The sequence below is a fragment of the Furipterus horrens genome, unplaced genomic scaffold (genome assembly GCF_987537825.1).
Source record: "Furipterus horrens unplaced genomic scaffold, mFurHor1.1.pri manual_scaffold_13, whole genome shotgun sequence".
Lineage (NCBI taxonomy): Eukaryota > Metazoa > Chordata > Mammalia > Chiroptera > Furipteridae > Furipterus > Furipterus horrens.
Window position 1 is genome coordinate 5,117,849 of NW_028327183.1, and position 24,961 is coordinate 5,142,809.

General features: G+C 36.6%; 1 protein-coding gene and 1 pseudogene across 3 annotated transcripts in view; both read left to right on the forward strand.

Moving 5' to 3' along the window:
* CHD9 (chromodomain helicase DNA binding protein 9) overlaps positions 1-24,961 on the forward strand; it is a 99,293-nt gene that overhangs the window by 22,632 nt on the left and 51,700 nt on the right. For all 3 annotated transcript variants that reach the window (XM_090260656.1, XM_090260658.1, XM_090260655.1), the window contains exons 3-11: positions 8,730-8,841; positions 12,422-12,568; positions 13,432-13,500; positions 13,584-13,639; positions 14,280-14,397; positions 16,680-16,766; positions 16,966-17,103; positions 18,953-19,074; positions 22,168-22,411. In XM_090260656.1, coding sequence (XP_090116782.1) covers positions 8,730-8,841; positions 12,422-12,568; positions 13,432-13,500; positions 13,584-13,639; positions 14,280-14,397; positions 16,680-16,766; positions 16,966-17,103; positions 18,953-19,074; positions 22,168-22,411 — 1,093 coding nt within the window. The remainder of the gene's footprint in view (positions 1-8,729; positions 8,842-12,421; positions 12,569-13,431; positions 13,501-13,583; positions 13,640-14,279; positions 14,398-16,679; positions 16,767-16,965; positions 17,104-18,952; positions 19,075-22,167; positions 22,412-24,961) is intronic.
* Positions 5,667-5,768, forward strand: LOC149993949 (small nucleolar RNA SNORA38; annotated as a pseudogene).

Below are 24,961 nucleotides of genomic sequence, written 5' to 3' on the forward strand. Positions count from 1 at the left end.
GTGAGGGGATAGCTAGAGACAAAAGATAGTAGAAGTGAATTGGGTTCAAGAAAAAAAAATGTGCACAAAGAAAAACAGTGTGCATAAGGGAAAATTAGAAATAATTAAATTATAATAGAGAAGCATGAATTTTTGAAAGGTGTAAATTGATATGGCAAAGAACAGTAATTACTGCAGTCAAGTATCTGACTCATTCTGTGATGTTTTTTATTTTTGTTAGTAATAGATTAACAATGAATTATTTTAATATTGCACAGCATTGATCAATTTATTATTTGTTTTAGAGATAGTGTTCTTGAGAAAATAAGGTGATAATTGTACTGGAAAGATATATATTAATATTGATAATATATATAATATATATATGGCAAGATACTGAGTAGTTGATAAATAAAAACTATTGTTTGAGAATATAGGACTTGTTGATAGAGAGAGGCCTGTGTAAGCTGTAGGCAGTGAGTGATACTGAAGCCTGCCTTTATGTTGTTACTGAGCTGTTAGAATGGAGCAATTCCTTGATCATCTTTATCAGACAAAGGTTACCATTTTGGAGGAAAATGTATACTTAGAAATGAAATTCATATACAATTTAGAGTTGCTGTATTATTAGTCAGTTAAAATATTTCATTTCTGTGCGGTCCAATAAGCTACAACATTTTATAATTTTGAATTTGCCAAGTTTTTAATTTTTGTGTGAAGAGTCATCATCTAAATAGTTCCATTGCATCATTTTCATTAATGGCATTTTGTGATATGGTAAATATTTTCTTGTAAAATTTTGGATGAATTGGGCTGTTGCTAATCTCATATGATTGATATCAGGTAAAATTGAAGGGACTATATTCTGGAACTTAACCATCAATAGTAATGTGAAACATAAATTTTAAAAGTAAATTTGTAAACAGTAAGCTGGGGTTGTTACACAGTCACAGTAAGCTGGGTTGTTACACAGTCACAGTAAGCTGGGCTTGTTACACAGTCACAGTAAGCTGGGCTTGTTACACAGTCACAGTAAGCTGGGCTTGTTACACAGTCACAGTAAGCTGGGCTTGTTACACAGTCACAGTAAGCCGGGGTTGTTACACAGTCACAGTAAGCTGGGCTTGTTACACAGTCACAGTAAGCTGGGCTTGTTACACAGTCACAGTAAGCTGGGCTTGTTACACAGTCACAGTAAGCTGGGCTTGTTGCATAGCCAGAGTTGGTGTTTATTTAACCCATATATTTGATTGGATGGACTCTAGGAAGGCTGATCTGAAGAAAACCAGTATCGCCGCTGTCACTTACAGATGAGTGTTTGAGCCATACAAGGAGTAGCGTGTCCTCGCTGAGGGCTTTGCTACAGCCCCATTCACTCTCTGCAGCAGCTCTGTGCGTTAGGTTGTGCACACAGGGTGATAACGTGGGTAAATTATTTGGCTTTGGAGCAAGGTGCGTTTGTTCAGATTCCAGGTTTGTTGCATTCAGCAACTGTGGCCCTGGACAAAGCTTAACCTCCTTAACCTTTAGTTTTTTTACATGAAAATGTGGATAATGATAATACTTGCCTTGTAGTAGTATTTTGAGGATAAAATGATGTAACCACATTTCAAGCAAACAGAATGGCACCTGTAATGTATTGAATAAATGTTAGCTATTGTTATTTTCTGAAAACATGCGTAGCACATAGCTGTTTCAGGAAAAACCCAGGGCCAAGTCCCACACCCCTTCTTCTAGCCTGAACTCGCACTCATCTGCCCTAGTTCTCTTTCCATGAAGGCTCTGTTTCTAAATAAGATCAGTTAAAAAAAAAAACAGACAAAAACAAAAACAGTTGCTACTTGTTAAGAGGGATAATAGGTTAACATTTTTTTTAAGGTTTTGTTTATTTTTAGAGAGAAGGGAAGGGAGGGGGAAAGAGAGGGCGAGAAACATCAGTGAGAGAGAAGAAACATTGATCCCTTGCTTCTTGCATATGCCCTGACCGGGATGGAACCCACAACCCAGGCGTGTGTCCTGACCTGTAATCCAACTGGCGACCTTTTGCCTTGTGGGATGATGCCCAAGCGACTGAGCCACACCAGTCAAGGCAATAGGTTAACTTATTAGTGGCTTTTTTCGTACAAGCGTGCCTGTGTTTGTCAGGTTAGCTGTACTCGCATTTAGGACAGGTAAACTTTGTTTGAAATATGCCTGGAGTTTGGAAGGGTTGTCCATAGTTAAGTGGAAGAGTGGGGGTTGAAATAGAAATGGCAGGTGTAAGATAAAGAGGGAGGACCACAAACAGCTCTTTTCTACTTGAGTGTTTTCATGATCTTGGCAGTCAGGTTCTAACAAGCTGCCTTTCAAGTGAAATAGCAGGGATTTATTAAGTAATAGTAGGTATATAATAGATGCTCCATGAACAGAATGGAATGAATTTTATGGACTGAATGCATGAATAAAGGATTGGAAATTTAAATATTAAAAGATAAATGGTTGACTTTGATTTGTTAAATCAAAAACAGAAATGGCAAGCTAATCCTTCATGAAACCACAGGGACATAACTATGGTTTAGTATAGTAGAAAGTTAGATTCTAAAATAAAATTTATTCCAAGACTTCCAGTAGAATTTTCTTAAGGCTCTATTCAGGTTTATAGATTATGTAATAGAATAGTACATGATGAAACATTTTTAAATTTATGATTTATCAGTTAAATTAAGTTTCCATGTTGTCAGTTAGAATTTACTTCTTTGGGTTATAGATTATCAGACATAGGTAGAATGCTTTTGATACCTAATGTTCTTGTGGCCCCATAAGTTTAATCAGTAATGATCCTTCATGATTTATGTTTTTGTGAATTTATTGATAATTACTCTTTTTGTTACAGGAATGCTAGTTATCAGGTGCTAGAAGTAGCTTTTCTTTAAAGCAGAAACATCTAATTTAGGGAAATATGTATCAAACTCAAATAGAAACTAAGGATATCATGTTATAAAAAAGAACAATGAAACACTGAATAATCTCAAAATTATATCATGCCCTTTTTGCTCTAGTTTTTTTAACCCCCAAGAGGGAAGAAGGAAAATAACATTTGTTACTTAGCTACCATCATATTATATGCATATTATCTATGTGTATGTTTCTTAAATGAAACTACCATGTATGTTCACATGATATCTATAGAGGGGCATTTAGTCTAAATAAAATACAAGGGGGAAAATAATGTAAATAAATAGAATCTGAAGGAAAAATAAGATTAATTCAGAAATGGGAAATTATCACTTTATAGTTTATGTTAATCAAATGATAAATGAGATCCTGATTGCAAGTGCTCAAGATAACAGGAATTTAGTACCTGTTAGGATGAACTCTAAAGGTAGTAATTATTTAATTGTTTCTTGGCATATGGTAAAAAGTTTGGAAAACATATGTATACATTTATTATGTATTTTAAATTATTAATCATATGCTATTAGTAGTCTGTATATGTTCTATAACTTTTAAATTCCCAGCAGATAAAATGTTTCATTGATTTCATTCCTAACATCTAAACTTAAACTCAGTGAAAATCTGAAACATAATCATCTATAGAAAGTATTGATATATATATTATTAGTATAAATTAAGTTATAAGTTCCATTTTTAAGATGTATACCTTTAATTGTTTTCATAAGGCTTATCATTAGCAAATGACGTGCTTTATTTCATTGAATCTAAGATGCCATTGATTATAAGACACAATTATTTTATATGTTACTAATAAAGAAAAATATATTGCCAACTAAAACTATGGTATATTGTTGAATCTTGATATCAAAGATGTTAATACGTGGAAAAAATGTGTATCTTAGAAGCTTAATGCTCCTATTTGTCAATTTTAAACATAAATACCATTTCCTTTTTTAAAAGAAGAAGTATTTTTAAGAATAAGAATTAAACTGCTAATATTGAATATCAACTGTAATTGAAAAAAATAAAACTTAAAAAAAGAATTAAACTTGCTGATAAATATATTGCCGATGATTAATCCTTAGCAACTTTATGTGAAACAACTAAGTAAATTCAACTTCTTGAAAAAAATATGTCCAACCTTAAACAGGAAGTGATTTATAATCCAAGTTACCAAAAACTTACAATATAATGTTAATTTCACAAATTTAAAGTTAATTAAAATACAGAACCCTTTTAAAAGGGTTGTCTTTTCCAGATGAGTATAAACTGAAGTGTGAGTTGAACCTGAAGCAGGAGTGATCTTACCAAATTAAATGTTTCTTTAAAAAAAAAAAGCTTATATTTGATAACTTCAGAAGTGGTCTCAGTGTTTTTCATCTGGCTTGCAAACAAAGAAATTCTAATGTGCATGTATGTTTGCTTGTTCCTTCACGTATGATGATTGGGATGCATTAATTACAACACACCTGACCAATTGGATAAGATTCACTGTTTGTCCAATGACTGCAGTGAAACAATGGACAGGAGCAATTAGAGATTGGCACTGCTAACTGTAGCTCGTTATACAGACGTTACTGCTCATGTGGGCGGGGTTAGGTGAGTCCATAAATTACACCTGAGAATCAAATACAGCTAGGGGGTATAAACGCAGGGGTTTCCTAGTGCCTCAGACTTACCAAATGAATTAATGTTTCAAATTTATACTTAGTTTGAAATTGTCCCTTGCTGTCTAAAGCAAGGTATGCTTTGATATTTAATTATTACAATAGCCTGAACTTGTCTTGCTGAAGTTTGCTAACATATCCCTTTAATGTTTTAACAGAACAAAACTTGCACAAAGCCTTTATTATTAATATAGTCTGTTTTGCATTTTTGTCTCACTTTGGTGATATTTATAGGAATAGCAAACTATCCATTCATTTCAAGGATATATCTATGAAATTTTAATTTCATGTATAATGAAATGTTATTGGAATTAACATAGTAAACTCTTTGTGATCCATGATGAAAGAATGGAATGCTCTTTGGTAATTTAGTATTTTACATATATGTTTGTTGGTTTTTTACTATTTGATCATCTGATTTCCTTCATATAACATTTATAGCTATCATCTGTTATTGTACAGGCAATAGAGATTTCTGGTTGTTTGAAAGTCAGATAAATTTTAATCTTAATAATTTACTAAAATAATAGTTTCATATTTTTCTTTATTCATTAAACCGTGTTTATTCATATTAGTAACTAGTGACTGATTTAACTATAGTCATTTTAAAATTAGTAAGATTTTAAATACAATATACAGATTATCATAGAAATGTACACTCGGAACCTATATCATCTTATTAACTAATTTCACCTGAATAAAGTGAATTAAAAAATAAATAAAACCCACTTAAAAATAAAATCAGTAAGATATGTTGGAAATAATAGACTAGGGATAAAGAGACCATATTGTCTTTTACTAAACTGGTGACTTTGGCAGCTTATCTCATCTTTTAGAGCTGAAGTTTTTCTACTGTTGAGTGGTACTAATACCTGCCTTTTCTATTTCAGTTTTTCTCGGGATCAACTGAGTTATTGTAGGCAAAAGCACTTTGGTATTTTAAATGTTCTGCAAATAATAGTTTTATTATCCTGAATGTTTGTCCCTAGAGTATTCTACACTGACTGTCCCGAGCAAATTGTTCTCAGATCTGCTGGAGCATCAGAATCCCTTGGGGAATTTTTTAGAAGTCTGACTTGGTGTCTCCCCTGCTACATCACCTAAGAATTGGAGGCAGAGGAATGTGGACTTGGAGAAGTCTGGGGCCAGCTTACTTCCTGCAGGCTCAAGATCAACCGTCCCACATAGGAGAAAAAAAAAGCTTAAATTAAATCTCCCAGGGACCAGATACAGAGAGGGAGGAAGGCTGGAGACAGATCTTAGAAACACCAAAGTTTAAGAGTTGTCAAGGACTGAATCCTGCTGCAAACCAGCATGCTAAGAGCAAGAGTAGGCGGAGAAACAGGAGCCAAAGAAGTTTAGCAAGAACCAGAAGAATAAATACAGGGTCATGGAGCCCAGGGTGCAGAGAGGGGAAGGAGATTAGTTATGTGTTGGTAAATAAAATTTCAGTTTTCTTATTTGGCGTTACAAAGGCCATCTGTGGCCTTAGCCTTCAGGAGTTTAGGTTTGGAGAGAGGTACTGATTGCTGTCTATTCTTCCTATCAGTGTGACTTTGAGTAAGTTATTTAACTTCTGTAAGCTTCAATTTCCTCCTCTTATATAAAATACTAATACTTGCCTCTCAGACTGTAAGAACATCAAGTGAGGTCACTGTATGAAAAGTCCAGATTGTAGTGGGTTGAGAAATGAAACTGAAACAGTGAGCAGAGATAACTTTTCTGACAACTATGGATAAGAAGAAGGAAGAGCAGGATCATGTGTTATCTAATAATAGATACGACCTCAAGGGAGGTTTTCATTTTCCGACGGAAGCCAGAATAAGGGACGGACCCGAAGAGGGAGGAAATGGCCGATGAAAGTGGTTGGAGGGACCGAAGTTACGCCAAGTGGAGTGGAGCTGGGGTTGGTTCCTCAATGCCATCTCATAGCGTCTTTCTGTACCCTTATTTCCTGGTTCCAGCATGAGCCGTGTTTCCCCCTTTACGTAGTCGGAAGCGTGCAGGTGGGGCACCCAGTAAATCAGTCCGTGAAGGTAGCGGTCACACCAGCACAGTGATAACCTGCGACTGACTCAGCCAAGATTCTTTTCTGGCCTCACATGCAGCCATCCAGCCAGTAACCAAGTCCTACTGGTCTTGCTTCCAGAATAAAAAATTGTGTCTTTTCTTGACTGCTTCACCATGGCCCTGTCTTGCCTTCTTCGTCCCTCACTTGAATTGTCATTTGTTTTATGCCCGGTTTCCCTGCCTTGCATTTCACTTCCTTCTGGGTGCATTGCTCTCACTGCAGAGTCTTCCCCCTCCCCGGGTTTTATCGAGATATAATTGACACGTAACATTGTATTAATTTAAGGTGTACAACATGATTTGATATATCTGTATATTGTGAAATTATCGCCATAATAAGTTTAGTAAACATTTTTTATGTCACAAAGTTATAAATTTTTCTTGTGATTAGAACTTTTAAGATCTACTCTCTTAGCAACTTTCAAATATACAATATAGATCATTAACTATAGTTTTACCCCCAGAACTTGATCTTTTAAAATCTCATATTTTTTACTTTTTAAAAAAATCCATTCGGTGTTATGTCAGCGCCGTTTGTTATTAGCGGCCAACATGACAGGCTTCTTGAGCCCCTGCCCTGTGGAGGTGAAAAGCTGCCCTCCAGCCGAAGCGCTAGGGTCCTCACCCTGTGCTGACGGCCCTCCCCGGTGTCCTTCCGCGCGCTCCTGCCACGCTCTGCTCACCGCGGGTTCTCCTTCTTCCGTGGCAGCCCCGGCCTGGGGCGCGCCCTGCCTCCTCCTTACTGCCGCGTGCGCTGCTTCCTGTCGTTCAGATCTCAGGGTTCGCCTTCTCTCTAAAGCCGCCTTCACACTCGAGTGCACGTAAGCGCTTCTCCCTTTCCGCGCGCGGTCTATCCAGGGCTAAGTTCCCTGGTAGGGTTTGACCTGTGATTCCAGTTCTCACAACCCTTTAAAGTTAGGAACTGGGTCCACTTTCTCTTTCATTCTAGAACCTAGGGAGGTGCCTGGGATATAATAGTTAGACATAGTGGCCATGAGCAGAGAGATTGCTGGGTGTCATGGCTCGGCTGAGATGTGCCATCCCTCATCCCCTTCAATCCTCAGCAACAGCAGTAGCTGATATAACATCTAGGCAAGGAAACTGAGGCTGAAAGAGATCTAGCCGTTTGCCCGGTGTCTCACAGATAGGTAGGTAACTGGTGGAATCGGGCTTAAAGTCTTTGCACAGTAAGTGCATGCTGTTAACTTCCACGTTCTCCAACATGAGTGAATAATCGTTGAAAATCTCTGAGTTTGTGGTGTTTGGAATACAGGTATCTAAAATAGAATGTCCTGATTAGCAGTTAGCATGATTTGTGCGTAGCATGCACTTTAAGATCACATCCTCCCATCTGTTGAGCCAGATTAGGAAATGTGGGAGCTCCATACTTCTACCTCTGATCAGGAGCACAACACGAAAACCCCCTTTTCATGTTAGACACTTCATGTGCATGTGTAATGTGTAAATATCAGTGTGCATATATGTGCATATACACGTATGTGAGAGAGACAAACAGGCAAACTGTGATATAAAAAAATAAAAGAAAGTTCTTACTCCTTAGGAATTTATAGCACATCTAAGATAAGCCTTAATGTAAGTGAAATTATTAAAGAACAATTAATTCTTAAAGTGTTTTATGTCAGGGAAAACTTACTATGGGGAATAGGAGCGATTCAAGGACCTTAATATAATTTGAATTTAGTAGGAAGTAGAAGGGGGAAAACCCCTCATTTCAAATCTACAAGATAACAAAATAAATGAATTATTTTTATTACTAAATACAGTTATATGAACTGACATTTTCTCCTGTGAAAAATAATCTTTAGCCTAAGAAACAAGTGGTAGAACTTGACCACTCTTCTGTGCTTAGAAGTACATTAACTAAATATTGATTAGTGTTTGCTCCAGTAGAATACAGTTTTTGTCTTGAAAATGTCATTACTGTATGGATTTCATGATAATTATCACCTTTGCTTAAACATTCAAGTGATATAAAATGGCATAGAGCTTATCATGGCACTCTAAAAACCAAAAAAATTGTGAAAAGATCTTACTTGTACTCTTTTCCTGTTGAAACAGCAAACTCATTATTACATTGGGTAAGAAACAAAAAAGAAAGAGTGAGTCTTCAGATGAAATATCTGATGCCGAGCAGATGCCACCGCGTGCACGCAAAGAGCAAGACTCTCAAGTGAGTATGACTTTTTTTCTGAGACATGAGGCACTGGTAGAATGATTTAGATAGCATAATATTTGCTTTATAGATATTAATGCTGTAGCGTAGTAGTAAAAATACCTTTTGTTGTGTAGCAGGACTTATATGACAGCGTTACTACAGTATGCTCCTAGCAGTCTTACCGTAGAACGTGAGACCCGGGGCAAACTTACACGTCCTCTCAAACCCCGCATTTTTCAGGCAATGAAACTGAAGCCCAGAGAGGCTAAGTAACAATCCAAAGTCCCCGCTGGCTTTGAGCGTGGAGGAGTGTCTAGTGATATGCTGTACTTACAGAGTGATGTTGAATGAACTTAATGATGGAGATATTAATTTTAAAAATCACCTACAATGATAAAGCAAATGAATTGAATCATTCATAGATATAATTCCTTTGGTCTGCTTCTGTCAAAGAGAAAGATAAACATTTATATTAAAAATCCCCTACTGTAGACAAAAATACTGTGTTTTTTGCCTTTCTTTTTATTTATTTATTTTTTTGGAATAGGTGGATATTTAAAATAACCTTGTAAAGTTATAAAAATATATACAGTGAAGGTCATAATAATTCAGGCCACCCTCTGCTCTCTAATAACTAAAGTATTACTCTAGGCCGTCGGGGTGGTGGCAGTTGTTGAGTTCTGGGGCCAGAAAGCCCCTGAATGGCCTTTCTTCTTCCTCACGCAGCTTCTTATCCAATGGGAGAGTAGTGGCTCAAGGCTCCTGGGCTGCTGCAAGCGCTGAGGTAAGGGCAGTGACCGAAGCCCCTAATGCTACACGGCCCGGCTTTTCCTTCGTACGTGATCCTTGCCGCAGGGAAACTCACCATTAACTTACCTGGCGCGAGAAAGCGTAGTTTACTTTGTCCTAGAGTGATGCTGGCCATTTTTCCATTATGTAACTACCAAGCAAGAAAACGGTAGAACAGGTTAACACACACATTTCTCCCATGCCCTTCTTCACGGGAGTGTCAGTTCGCTTTGATATGTGTTGCTTTGACACACGCACAAAAAGAATTAAATGGCAAAGGAAGAAATCTTTTCTAATAAATACTTATAAGTCTATATTATTGCTATATTTAAATGTATCATTATGTAAGTGATGGAGAGATCCACATAGCTTTCAGCCAGTGGATTTGAAGGCTTAAAAAGTAATTCAAGTTTAAGGTTTGGAGTCAGGTGGAAATCTAAAAATATTAATGCTATTTAATTTTTTAACCTTTAATCTCAATAGAGAGTACTTCAGTTATTTGAAAGCCCTGAACAGATAATATTAGGATTATAGGAAACAAGTAATATAACATCATAATGAAGTCATTTAAAACCATAATGTTCCTGAACTCTTAAGTATAGAACAATAGACTGATCTGTTGTAGCCAGTAAGATGTAAGGAGAAAAAAGCTAGAAAAAGGAAATTTGAAGAAAGAACTTGTCACTATTTTAAATTATGGTTTGAAAAACATTGTGGAGGAAGAAAGCTAGAAAAATCACATTAGTCAAAAAGTGATGTTTTTATATCTTTAAAGTAGCAGAGCTGTTGTCAGACCAAGAAAGGTAATTGGTGAGGGCGACACCATGTTTGGATTTGCCTGACAGGTTACAGTATCATCTAGTGTAATATAATTTGTGATAAAGCCAACTGTAATCTCATAACTCAGACGTAACCTTTTAGACTAATTAGGGAGCGGTTTATAATAAGTGACCCTCATTCTGTCTTGGGAGGAATTACCTGAATATGTACTCCTGTTAGTTCCAAGGATTCCTTCAGCCACTTATTTGCTGTTTACTGAAGACTAGGGGAGGCGTTTCAAAGTACTAATTGGTGCATACATGACTAGGCAGGAAACTCGTGCTGAGAACACCTGACAGAACCTTCTGAAAGTCTGCTGAATTACTCTCAAACTTCATTATTTAGATGTGTGCCTAGTGAGCCATCACACTGGTAACACGTGTTATTGTCAGAATCATAAATGCCACGTTAGTTATTGATTTAACCTATTCTCGAACGTTAAGGACTGAATGATGCCCGTAATAGAAGTCTAACCAGGCCTTTGGCCTACTGTTAGAGCTCCTTAGAGTTCTTTCCCCAGGAAATAATAAATATTTCATATCTTTCACAACAGGACGTGGGAAAATTGGGCTTCTAGACGTTCTTTTATTATAATTCTTATATGCTACCTTCCTGTCTGATGTTAGCAAAAGAGGTACTTTGAGTTTTGAAATGTAAATAAATGTCTTCTTGGCCAGGAGATGGTAACTGAGGAATGGCGTTATCTGCTGCGTTTGGCTCAGCTAATTCACCATGTCGGTTGCTCTTTCTCTAAATATAGCACTAGTCTCAGGAGAAAGAGGCAGAGGCATGCTAAAGGCCACTGGATGCAAATCAGTCTGTCCCCACACTGCTCATGATTCAGCCATTTTTGTGTCATGGCTACGGGAGCATGAAAGACCTACCAAATTGAAGACATTGTCAGGAATCAAAAGGAGAACACGTGGTATATTTGCTGTTATATTTTGGGAGGATATCATGGAAGTTACTTAATGTACACAAGAAAATGGACTAGAAAAAGGAAGAAGAGATAGAGTTACCAAATACTGAGCAGTAGAGAAGTTGGCTGAGATGCGTCCACTCACAGGACTTTAGGGAGGTGAAAAGCACACACCCAAGTCCTTTGGGACTTTCATGTCAATACGAGAATTCGTTTTTATAGCGGGAACATCAGTTATTAGAGATTTAGGGAGGTAAGTAAAGCCATGTGTGTTTGATACCTAATTTAAAGTTATTTAGATTACTTAAGAATTGTGTTGCCACCTGTAACAATTATTTAAAGGTTTATTTCTGTTTTTGTTTGTGATGCTCTCTATGGTTAAGGAAAGGTAGTAAAGTTAGTAAAACACTGGTTCCTCATTCATTCACATTTATTTCATAGATTTACTACTGTATTATTTTGTGTATTTTTAAAAACCATTTTATATTATTTTGTTTTATTCTGTTTTAAATGCAACTTCATTAGTTTCACGGCAAATATTATTTAATTTCTTCTTCTAGTTTTATGCCTCTGATTAATTATTTAACGAGTATTCATCTGATGGACTTCTTAGGTTTTGGGCAAAAGCTGTGAAGGTACTAATAGTTTAATATATGTGTTGCCCGAGGTGTGAAGTAGTTAAATAAAACAGATGCCTTTTTACTCTTCTTAATAATAGTTTCTAAAGAAAAGTAATAAAGTAATTACTAATTACTAATAAAATATATTTTGCCTAAGCTGTGACAGTTAAATAAAACAAAATCTTGTCATTCTTAACAACTTCTAAAGAAAAGCAATAAAGATATTACTAACCCTTGTTATTTGAAACTTTAGGAAGTAAATCTAAAGTTGTAAGCCCGTGGCAAAGGGTAAATGATAGTCTTCCTTTAATTAAATGGAAGAATGAGGAAAGGTGAATGGAGCGTACAACTGTGGAAATTTAATGTACAAAACTGTCACACTGGAGTAATTATTTTAAAATCTTGCCTTTAAAATAAGTCCTAAATATGATCTTATGGTTCATTACAGAAAAGAAGATCAAATCGACAAATTAAAAGGAAAAAATATGCAGAAGATGGAGAGGGGAAACAATCTGAAGAAGAGGTGAAAGGCCCTATGAAAATAAAAAAGAATTCTGCTCCTTTACCTGGTGAACAGCCTTTGCAATTGTTTGTGGTAAGATACCTTCGGGATTATGACTACAGAACATTTTAAACCAATGTAAATTCTTTAAAATAGTTATATTATTTTTCCTCCTAAAACCTGCTCCAACTTTTCCTCCTGGATTCCTTATTGTGGTTAATAGAGCCATTAATCATTCAAGTCAGAAAGCTAGGGATTAATGGACCCCCCAAATATATATTCTTGAAACTCCTCTAAACTCTCCTTTCTGCAGAATATTTCTAAGTTAGAGGCTTGGTTGTAGTACATTTCTACCAAAAATTCTAATAGTTTCCTAAAAGTCTTACAAAAATAACTATGCTTTCTTAACAGCATATGAAACGCTTTGTATGGATCTTCTAGCCTTATCTTCTGCTACTTCTTTACAAGTAATCTGTCCACTGGTTTTATAAATATAGTGCCCGAATGCCCTGTTTTGACACCTGTTACAGCATATTTTCCTTTTCGTATAATTTTCTCATTTTCCCTTACCTGGATTGTGAGCAACCATGGCCTGCTGAGTGATGTGGCACCTTGGGCAGGTACTTAACTTCTCTGTGGCTCACCTTCCTGATTTCTAAAATGGAGATGATGATATAATAGTACCTACTTCATAGCGTAGTTGCAAGTGTTAAATTAGTTAATATACACAAAGTGTCTAGAATAGTGCCTATTACATTAAAAAGCACAATATGTTCACTGTGATGACGCACATAATGTTAAGGGAAGCAACAACACTTTGTTTCTGTTGGAGTATTTCTAACATTCGCTGCCTGGCACTACATGTATGTTGAGTTTTCATGTTTTCATCAACACGAGATGAAACCCAAAGGAATTTTCAGAATATGCTATTGTTTTTCCTCCCTCCCTTCCTATAGGAGAATCCAAGTGAAGAAGATGCTGCGATTGTGGACAAAATATTATCTTTTAGAATTGTGAAAAAGGAAGTAAGTGATGGTACATTACATTTCATACTCTATATTCAGTGGTCTGATAATAAAAGTGATAATTATTGATTTTGTTCTCTTAGATATCACCTGGAGTGATGATTGATACAGAAGAATTTTTTGTAAAATACAAAAATTAGTAAGTACTTCAGTCAGAAAAATAATAGAAAAATACTGATTTAAGGATAAATTAATATATTGAGTATTTATTTTAAGTTCAATTGATTTTTACTTTATCTGCATTCTAAAAGTTTTATTATTTATGAAATTAAACATTAAAATGAGGAAACTGAAAACCTTTCATGTTAAAATTGAATTATTTTTCAGAATACAATTATTAACATCAAAATGCAGGAATCTATGAAATATGTGTTTACAAATTATAGAATATTTTGTTATATTTTTGAAGTTTTCAAAATTTTATTCAGCTCTTTTCTCTATTTCAGTGGAAGAAAATGATTTAAATAAAGTTACATTGGTTTCAGAACAAGTTAGCTTTCTGATCATGCCAAAACTTTACAGTGAAAAAATAAACTGTGAATCACATCTTGTTACCCTTATAATTCAGTTTATCATTCCGTTAATAGCAAACCGCAAACCTTAGACTACAGTCATTTTAGGATACAGCACTCACCATGGCTGTTGACATTAAATGAAATGATGAACTACCTATTTGTAAAATGGAAGATAATATTTTGCATTGAATGTTATGATTAAAAATAAATCTAAAAATACGTGGTTTCCTATATTCTAATATGTTGCCTTTATAAACATTACAGCTCCTATCTTCACTGTGAATGGGCCACAGAACAGCAGCTTTTGAAAGATAAAAGGATCCAGCAGAAAATCAAGCGATTCAAGCTGAGACAAGCACAAAGATCACACTTTTTTGCAGACGTAAGAAAAAATAAATCAATGAGGCCATGATGTATTGAACTCTGAACACATGTAGCATTGTTTATCAAAACTTTAAGTATTATTCATATTGTTTCTGAGGCTGTAGACTTTGACACTAAGTGCATATTCTATCTACATATAGTATTTTTCTTTTCCCAAATTTAGCTTGAAAACTAGGTGAAACAGGAACACAGATAATTCATAATATCTTATATTAGCATGTATTTAAGTAGAGCTTAATGTGAGTGTGTTAATACCTCAGAATTTATTAATGAAGTTAGTGTAATAATGGAAATGGTGATGTAGCAAATAAATGGAAAATAAAAATTTTCAGTACGTGAAATAATATCGCATATTTTCTATACCAGCTTTCAATGTGTGAACAGAACATCATTGGAAAAATTTATTCACCTTTCTAGGCTTTATTAAATAGTCTGATGTCCTTTCCTGCTCCAGTTCTTTTTCATTCAATAGACTTTTTTTTTTTTTTTAAGATTTTATTTATTCATTTTTAGAGAGAGGGGAAGGGAGGGAAGAAGAGGGAGAGAAACCTTGACATGCAGGAGATAAGTCTATCAGTTGCCTTTCACACATCCCCAAGGAGGAACCTACACTGCCACCCAGGCATGTGCCCTGACTGGGAATCGAACCTGTGACCCAATCTTCTGAGCCACACCAGCCAGGGCTCAAAGACTTCTTTTAAGAGCAGTTTTAAATGTACCTAAACATTTTTAATTTTTTAATTGGAAAAATTTTTAGACTTTTTATTTTAAACAATGAGGTTGCAAAAATTACACAATAATTTCCCACATACCTGTAAACTAAATTCTCTAAATGTTAACATTTTACCATTTTTGCTTGATCATTCTCATTAATTCTCCCTCTACATGCCTCTTTCACATGCATATACATTTTTTCTAAACCATTTGAAAATAAATTGCAAACACGTCAGTACTCACTTTCTAAAAACATTCTCTCATATATACGTATAATAATAGTATGATTGACATTGAGGTAGTACTACTATCTCAACCACAGACCTTATTTATGTTTCATTATTTGTTCTAAAAGTACTTTTATAACAAAAAGTGTGTGTGCTTATTCTTATTCAAAATCCAATCCAGTATCACATAGTGCACTTAGCTGTCATGTCTGTTTTAATCAGTCCTACTTTGCTTCTCATTGTTTGGACAATTTTGAAGAGTACAGGTGGTTTATTTTCTAGAATGTCCATAAATATGTAGTTGTGTGATGTTTTTCTCAAGATTTAAGTCATGCATTTTTTTATATTCGCTTGAGAACATGCTTATTGATTTTAGAGAGAGGGGAATGGTGGGAGAGAGGGCAGGGCGAGAATCATCAGGGTGAGAGAGGAACATTGATCGGGGTTGCCTCTCACACGGGCCCCGACTAGGAACCGAACCCGCGACCGTTCGGTTTACTGGACGATGTGCCTTCTGACCACCTGGGCCACCCCAGCCAGGGCAGGTCATGCGTCTTGTTAAGAGACCATCACAGCCGTGGTGCTGCGTTCTCAGTGAGCCACATTGGGATGCATGTGTGGCCTGTTTTCAGTAGCACACCACGCATGTCAGATGTCATGAAGCAGTAAGGGTGAGAAGGGAGGGGCCGACCTGAGGTACAGTTACGTGGGATCCGTACAAACTGAGGACTTACTCCATGTGGGAGGTTTTTAAAATGAGAAGAAATCTAAGATGACTTCTGCATTTCTGGCTTGTGTAACTGGGAGGAGGGTGTTGATGGGGTGCTGTGTTATCATTAATCCCATGAGAAATTATAGGAAGAGCTATAGATTGAAGAATAAATGGGTGCAGTTGAGTTTAGGGAGCTGAACTAGAGAGTTTGCATTGGTAGGTAAGTGCTTGAGCACAGGAAACGGTGTCTGATTCAACCAGGAGATGAACCTGCCAGTGGGATGAGTGGTCTTCAACTCTCAGACCCGAGGAAAGTGGCAAAGGAAAGGTACAGACGCTGCTTGTAGTTTTAAAGGTCATATTTTCTGGAATAACTTACTTATCTGGAGGACCTTATTTTTTAGTGCTCTTTCGTTGAATTTATTGTATACAATACGGTGTTTCATAATATAGACAAATATCCTAGATATCTTTTAGAAGTTAAAATGCCAGTATTCTAATAGCTAGAAATTTAATTAAAATCAAACTTGTGTTTGTTCTATAGTGACTAAGTAGTACGTTTGTCTTTATTTATTTCACTTTGATCTTTCCACCTTTTTGTCAACTATTGTTAATTTTTAATTTTAGATGGAAGAAGAACCTTTTAACCCAGACTACGTTGAAGTAGACAGAGTGTTGGAAGTCTCTTTTTGTGAAGATAAAGATACTGGTGAGGTAAATATTTGGTAAAGTTTTTTTAACTAAATAAGAAAAACGTAAAACTTTCTAATATTAAAACTTATTACTTTTTAAAATTTAACCATCTAAAAACAAGAAATGTTTCATCAGTTTTTATTGATGTAGGTTAATATAGTTAAACTATTTCTGACTATTCTTTTTCAAAATGGTAAAATGAGAACAATTTTTCTTACAGCCTGTTATTTACTACTTAGTAAAGTGGTGCTCGTTACCGTATGAAGATAGCACCTGGGAACTAAAAGAAGATGTAGATCTTGCAAAAATAGAAGAGTTTGAACAATTACAAGCCTCAAGACCTGACACAAGACATTTGGTATGAACATAGGCTTCCCAACTTCATAAAACCTTAGCAGTTCTCTGTGCAGAGGATTTAATGTAGTCTTTGAATTTTTAATTTGGTTTTTGGTATACAGGTAATACTATATTTTAAAAATGCCCCTTAGTACCGTGGATGTAGTTAATGCAGTTGCCCCTCCATTAGTGGGTAGTGCAGGTCTCACTGTTACAAACAAGGCTGCCGTGCACACCGGGTCCTTGCAGAGTCTGCGTAAGACAGGCCGGAATTGCATCTGAACTTCTGATGAGTATATCCTACCTTTCTCCCCAGAAAAGGTTTGAATATTTTACCTTATCTATGAATTTGAAAACTTCTCACTACTCTTTCTCCCAGGTCATTTATAAAAATACTGTGAGCATCAGTGTCAGCTCTCAGCAGAGTTCTCAATTCTCTATTATTTCTCCATAACTAGATGATGAAATAGTTCACCTACTTCCATCGTAGCTTTATTTTTATAACCTTTTGTACAGGATATTGTTAAAGGCCTGTGGGAATTAGGTATATTGTTCACTTACTGACTGTATGCAGGTCTTTCCTGCTCAAAAAAAAACAAAACAAAAACCTTGACTAGGTTATTGATATTTCCAGAACAGAAACCATAGAATTCTAGAAGGTTAGGCAAGTTGTAATATTGCTAATAATTATATAACTTCTTGCTTTAATTTCTTTAAAACATAGAATTGTTGTCAAATGATTAAAGTTTGGGTATCCAAACAAAAGAAATTCAGAAAAGGAGACATTATGATTTTATTAAATATTTTGGCCTGTCTTTTTTCAGATATAATTTGGTCACAGAAATTTCTTACTTCACCTGAGAGGGAGTTTATACATTAAAAGATAGGAACAGATTACTTAGGGGTTAGCACCAGAGTGAGGAAGGCTGCAAGGAAAAACTTGGAGACATGATGTAAGAAAAGGAACTGAATTCATTCCACGGAAGAGGTCATATTGTTTTTATAGTAATTTTTTTTTTTTTGGTATTCTTAAATTCTGGTTTTCTTAATTTATCTCCCAGTCATACTCACTGATGTATATGATACTCATATTATGAATGGAACAGCCTTTTACCTCCACTTTTATTGACTTCTCTATGTGTTCCCTTGAACTAGGAAACAAAGCATCAGCTAGTTTTCGGGTCGGAGTGGATCAAGGGATATTGTGACGGGGGAAGGTTTTGTTGTCGGGGGTGGAAGCTTCGTCTTCAGTATAGTGTCGCGGAGGGTGACCGTGGGCATCATTGCCTGTTCCTGATATCAGGGAGGAAGCACTCGGCCTTTAGCCATTATGTATGACGTTAGATTTGGCTTTTTTATAGATGCACCTCATCAGTTTGAGGAAGTTCCCTTCTATTCAAAATTTAAGGAGAGTTTTAATGAGGAATAGATGTTGGGTTTTTCAGATCCCCTTTCTGCATCTATTGAGATAATCATACTTTGTTTTTTATTCTGCTGATCAACGTTGGTTAATTTTCAAGTTTAAATCATCTCTATTCCTGGGGAAAACCCCACTGGTCACAAACTGTTAGATTCCATTTGCTAAAATTTCATTATGAATTATTACATCTCTGTTCCTGACAAAGATTGGGCTGTAGTTTTCCTGTAATGTCTTTGTCTGAATTTGGTATCGCTCATAGAATGAGTATGCCTTCCTCTTCAGTTCTCTCTGAGTTTGTGCAGAACTAACTTGGTTTTTAGATGCTTATAAAATTTCATCATAATGCCATATAATGTTCTGCTTCTCTAATTATTTTTAAAGCATTGCTTATGAGATGTACGGAAATGGAAACACCTGAAATACGTCATTCATTCTTTGTCTTTCCGTTAAGGATCGTCCTCCCTCCAATCTTTGGAAAAAATTAGATCAATCCAGGGACTATAAAAATGGTAATCAACTCAGGGAATATCAACTGGAAGGACTCAACTGGCTCTTGTTCAATTGGTACAATAGGTATGTAGTATATCTTAGAAAAAATTTCAGCATGTTATTTCTTTTACATGTGCCAAAATATGTTAAGTAAAGTCTGTACTGATGTTATATTATTACTGTCATGGTGTCTTCTTCACTGAAAGTGAAGTTACCTCAAGAAAACTTATAATTTAGGATTTTGAGTACAATTGCTTTTTAAAAATGTAGCTCAACCAGGATAGAATAAACTTGACATGTTGAATGGTAAGTAAATTTGAAGTATCTTGAATGAGAGAGCTGCTGCGTTTCCGAGTGTTTCTCAGCTTCCCAGCCTGCGCTGCTGCTTGCTGACCCCCGGGGCTGGGTAGTTGGGTGGGGGCGGCCGCGTGTGTCAGAGGTAGAGAGGTCTCTCGTCTCGTGGAAGTCTTCGCAGAAGCAGGTTGTCCGTACGACAAGGGGGAGGGTACCGAATGCGAGAGACTAATAGTAATTAATTGTTCCTATTTTATTATTTATTTTTGAAGTTGTTCAAAATGCTTAATTGAACATTATCTCACTTTTTGATTGAGATGAAAAGATGCTTGCAAGGCAGTAAAAATGGTGCCCTGATTGAGAGAGAAGTACAGTAGTGTATACAAAGGAGCAGGTGAAGGTGTTAGTAGTAACAATAGCAACGTTGGATGGCTTCTATTCAGAATCACTTTCTTGTGTTTTTACTTCTCACATGATTCTTCTGAGTGGGTACACTTGGTGATGGTGAGACGTAAGACTCAGTCAGTGCAGTCATGTTGACCTGTTAACCCCTGCCATAGATGCTCTTCCCCCTGGGTTAAATTGTGTATTTATTTATCATCGTATTTCCCAAGAGAACCTTCCAGGAAAAATAGTAAATAAAATGTTTCTTGTTTTGGTTTTTTCACGGTTCCTCCCTTCGCCGTATCCTTCCCCATTTCCTAAATTGCTTGTTCAGAACACTGCGCTGCTCAAGCCCTTTCCCACAAGCCCACTTCCTTCATCCTCCATACCTGACTGCTTCATAGAGAAGCCTAGGGCCGGCACGGGAGAGAACTCGCTCAAATCCTCGCTGCCACGCAAGCCTGCAGTGTGTCTGCAGCCATAGCGATTCTCAGCTCCGTCTGCACGTACAGAAATTACAAGGTCCCTCCCCAGGACAGGACTGATGCAGCCACCCCCGCTCTTGACAGGCCTCTCCCTCATCCAGGCCTCCTTCAGGTGCCACCTCGCCCTTCTCTCTCAGCCACCTCGGAAACCAGTGCTGCCCCTTTAGTCGGCGGACACGGTCAGGTTTACCTGTCCATAGAAATACGGAAGAAAGGGGACAGCTCCCCTCGGCTCTGTGCCCCTTCTAGCGCCCGCAGGTCCTCTTTGCAGCCGGCACGGGCTCTCCCCATGGCCTCCTTCCCAGCTCTCCTTAGGCCTGTGGTCTAGGTTTGATTCTGTAGCATCTCAGAAACTTAGTTTTTCCACGCACAGGATACTTCTCAGCCTTAATCGGGTGTCTTTGCTACATTGGGTAATTAATCGTTTCTTCTGCTTCCTCCTTCAGACTTTGCGTCCCCAGCAGCTTCCACAGCGTGACTCTGCTAGCTCTCCGGTACCTCTGTGACTCTTCCCTTCAGTAGGCTTTGCTCGTTCTTTTTCATCCGCCTGCCTTTTCAGTGGGGTTTTTTTGTTTTTTTGTTTTTGGCCTAAAATTCTTTTTCCTCTCTTCTCATCTTACATCTCTGTTCCCCCTAAGCCATATTCTGCACCCCTCTATACCTTCACATATCAGGAATATTATAATGATTTCATAGTTTCATCTCTTAGGCCTTGAACTCCAACCCTGTATTTCTTGTTGCCTCTTGCCACCTTAAGGTCTGTCTCAACGATTCTTTAAACTGAACACGTTAAAATTAATCTTATCACTTCCTGTTTTCTTCATACCACATTTATTCTTCCTCCATGTTTTGTATCTCAGTTAAGAATAATACAGTTCATGCAGTCACCCAAACTGAAAGAAACCTAGCTGTCATTCTACACCCTGTATACTTGGTTGGTCACCAGGTCCAAGTCATTCTAACTCATAATTAATTTTGGAATCAGTTCCCTTAGCCCCTCCTTCCTTTTCCCAGTGCCTGCCCACTCCTTCCTGCATTATTGCGGTACTTTGTCACCTCACCTCCTGACACCCACAGTGGCATTGGAGCAGACTTCAAAGTACAAAGCTAATCTCATCAGGTTTAAATTTTTTTTAATTATTAAAATGATGTATAACCTCATGTATTCATGACGCCTGCTTATCTTAATAATATCCCCTCCTTTTATCCTTCCCTCAGAACCACGTGAAATAACCTGTGGTCCCACAGTGGATCCTGTTCCTCACGCTTCCCCTCCTGGGCGGTGCTCTCTCGCAAAACCCCGACCTCCTCTCTGAGCGCGGTCTTCTTGCCTCTCATCTCCTCTAGCCAGAGGCGGACACTTACTCCTCTGAACTTCCCAGTCGGCTGAACATTGACGATTCTTAACCAACCACATATCATAATCATCTGTGGAGCTTATTTTTAAAATTATAGCTAGTTTTATTCTGTCCCACCTTGAATCAGAATGTAGAGGGAAGGGTCCCGGGTGTCTGGGTGTCTTTCAAACGCTGCAGACCCTTGTAACGCACAGCCAAAGTGGGAATCCAGTGCTTTATTTGTTCTGGGGTAGCACCTCGCATGGGCACTTACTTATCGGCACGTCTGCCTCTAATAGATACAAGCCCCTGGGAGGCAGAGAACGTGTTCTGTTTCTTTTGTATCCCATCTTCTCATTCTGTCCCTGAGCTACAGAAGGTATTGAATAAATGCTTCCTGAACAAAATATTTAGCCTGCCTCGCACGTGCCATTTCACTCTTTAAAAAACATCTGTCGAGTGGTGTCACTATTTTGGAGCTACAATAATTTATAGTTTTCTCATTGCAGGATTATAGTAAAATTGTGATCCTTAGCCTACTCTGCACTTCAGCAACTTTTACATCTTTATTAATGCTCGTGTTTTAACTTGATCATTGATTATTTTTGTATATCTTTAAAACTGTTGCAGTTAAAAAAACCCAATGTCCACTTGGATAACATATTTGTTTATTTCAGACGAAACTGCATTTTAGCCGATGAAATGGGTCTTGGCAAAACAATTCAGTCCATTACATTCCTCTACGAGATCCTTCTGACCGGTATAAGAGGGCCTTTCCTGATTATTGCTCCACTTTCTACTATTGCGAACTGGGAGAGAGAATTTCGTACGTGGACTGACATTAATGTTGTGGTTTATCACGGGAGCCTGATTAGCAGACAGATGATCCAGCGATATGAGATGTACTTCAGGGATGCACAGGTGTGTTACTGGTCATTTGGTCTGTTGTTTGGTCAGGTTGTAACATGATAAGCAACGTATTAATTGCATTCAAATTTAGGATGGGTTTTAATTGCCTGCTTCAGTTTCTTTATCATATGTAATTTACAGTAAATTTTAATAGCTAAAGAGAACAATGACAAAAGTAATCGTGTTCATGCTGTAGTTTAGTATAAAGAAGTATTCTGATTTATACAAATGTACAAATCTGTATCTTTAGTTTTTAAATTAAATAATTGTCCTAAAATACACATTTAATTTACAATGATAAAGGTCTCTGATCATTCTTCAGTTTTTTTCTCTTCTCCATTTTTAAAGTTTAAATCTTAAACACCATCAGTTTAAATGCCTATTGATGTGTGAAATCTCAAATAGCTTCTTTTGTGTTCATTGGGTTTTGATTTAGACGTTCTAAAAAAAATTTTTTTTTTGTCCCTGGCTAGGTAGCTCAGCCACAGGCCACGGCTGCAGGTTTGATCTCTGGTCAGAGCATATACAAGAATCAACCAATTTATGCATAAATGAGTGGAACAACAAATCAGTGTTTCTCTTTCTCTCTTAAATCAATAAAAAATGCTTTGTTTGTTTTATACTCAGAGGCAAGCATACCTCTATAATTTGTTTTTCTTTTTGGATTGGTTATGCTAACGCTCCAGGGATTTTATGGCTTTGTTCTCCCCTATATCATAAAGGCACATTTTTCATTTTACTTTGGCAGTACACTCTTTAGGAAGTGACTTCCTTTTTTTCTGCTACATACACAGGTCATAAAATCAAGAGATGACATTGTAAGAAAGAATTTCCTAGCAGGAAGTTTTGAAGTTTTGAGTGATAATATGACTTCTCAGATAAAAACTTTTGTTAAGAAATAAGAAAAAATGAATAAAACCACATTTCACACAAATTGTACTTTTTAACTGGAAAAGGTATATTGCCTGGTATTCTACCTCCACTTCAATAGTATCTTGATATTTTATTTTTCTTTTACTCATTTTTTTAAAAATAAGGATCATTATAATTTATGGCCAGGTCATGTGATGGGGTATGGGTTGAAGTAAAGTAATATAATATAGTTTTGTACTTTCACCTCCCAATTATAACTGATAGTCTACCTTTTTGAGACTGAAAATGAATGAATTAATTTTGTTCCTTTAACCTCATTTCCCTCCTACTTCTGTATTTGAAACAATAACATTTCTGTGAAATTAAACATATACAAAATCCTTAAGTTATTCTCCTGTTCAAACTATCACCTTTGCACCTTTGGAGACCATGACATTTTGGTTAGCTTATTGTTTGTTTTTTATTTCATAGTGTTTATTAATCATATGTTTATAGAATTTTAGAGCTGTATGATATTCTAGAAATGAGTTAGTTCAATCTTTATTTTTTTACAAAGGGTACAATTAACATGTTGACAAGAAGAGGTTTTAACAAGGTTATAATTTTAATATGTCTCATGAGTTTGGTATTAATATGATAGCCAAAAAGCTGAGAGATTCTTCATGTGTTATAAACATGATAAATAGATCTGTACTTCATATATAGAAAACCTTTCATTATCTCTTTTAAATATATATATATTTAAAGATTTTATTTATTTTTAGAGAGCGGGGAAGGGAGGGAGAAAGAGGGAGACAAACATATATGTGTGAGAGATACACTGATCAGGTGCCTCTCGCACGACCTCAACTGGGGACCTGGCCCGTAACCCAGGCACGTGCCCTGACTAGGAATTGAACTGGCGACCTTTCAGTTGGCAGACTGGCACTTAATCCACCGCGCTACACCGGCCAGAGTTTAAATATATTTTAATATAAATTAATTGAATATTTAACCGCTGGTTTTTTCAAGTTATTAGATAGCTTGAAATCACAGTAGTAGTAAAATTATGCTCAAATTTTCTGAAATGCAGGGAGAAGAATAACACTAATAACCACAAAGATTTATTGAGTACTGCCATGTGCCAGGCCTTATGTTAAACAGTTTACATGTGGTATTTCACTTAATCTTTGCAATGGCAACCTAATAATTAGGTAATAGTATTGTTCCCATTTACTAATGAGGAAACTGGGGTATAAACAAGTTACTTAGTTTCCCCCAAGGACACAGAGCAAACGGGGAATAATAAACCCAGGTGAATTTGACTCAAGAGCCCTTACTCTTAAGCAATGTAGTATCAATTTAACTCGATACATCATAGTTCCAGTTTTTATAGTCATATAATACTATAGACTTATACTTTATACTTATTTTCTACTATAGCTATTGAACTAATCTAAGTTAATAGGAATTAACACCCTGTCAGAACACATGACCTCCCTCAGCCTTCATTGCTCCCTAACTCCTGATAGTCTATAGCGTCCAGTCTCACTTCGGCATCCTCTTCACTGGGATGCTGTCTCTGTAGCAGCACCTGCTCCTTCTGAAGCCCCTTCCGTGTTTTTCTCATCTCTGTCTGTAAATGTGGGGTAATCCAGGGCTCCGTCTTCACATGCTTTTTTATCTGTACTCATTCCTTCAGAGATTTCG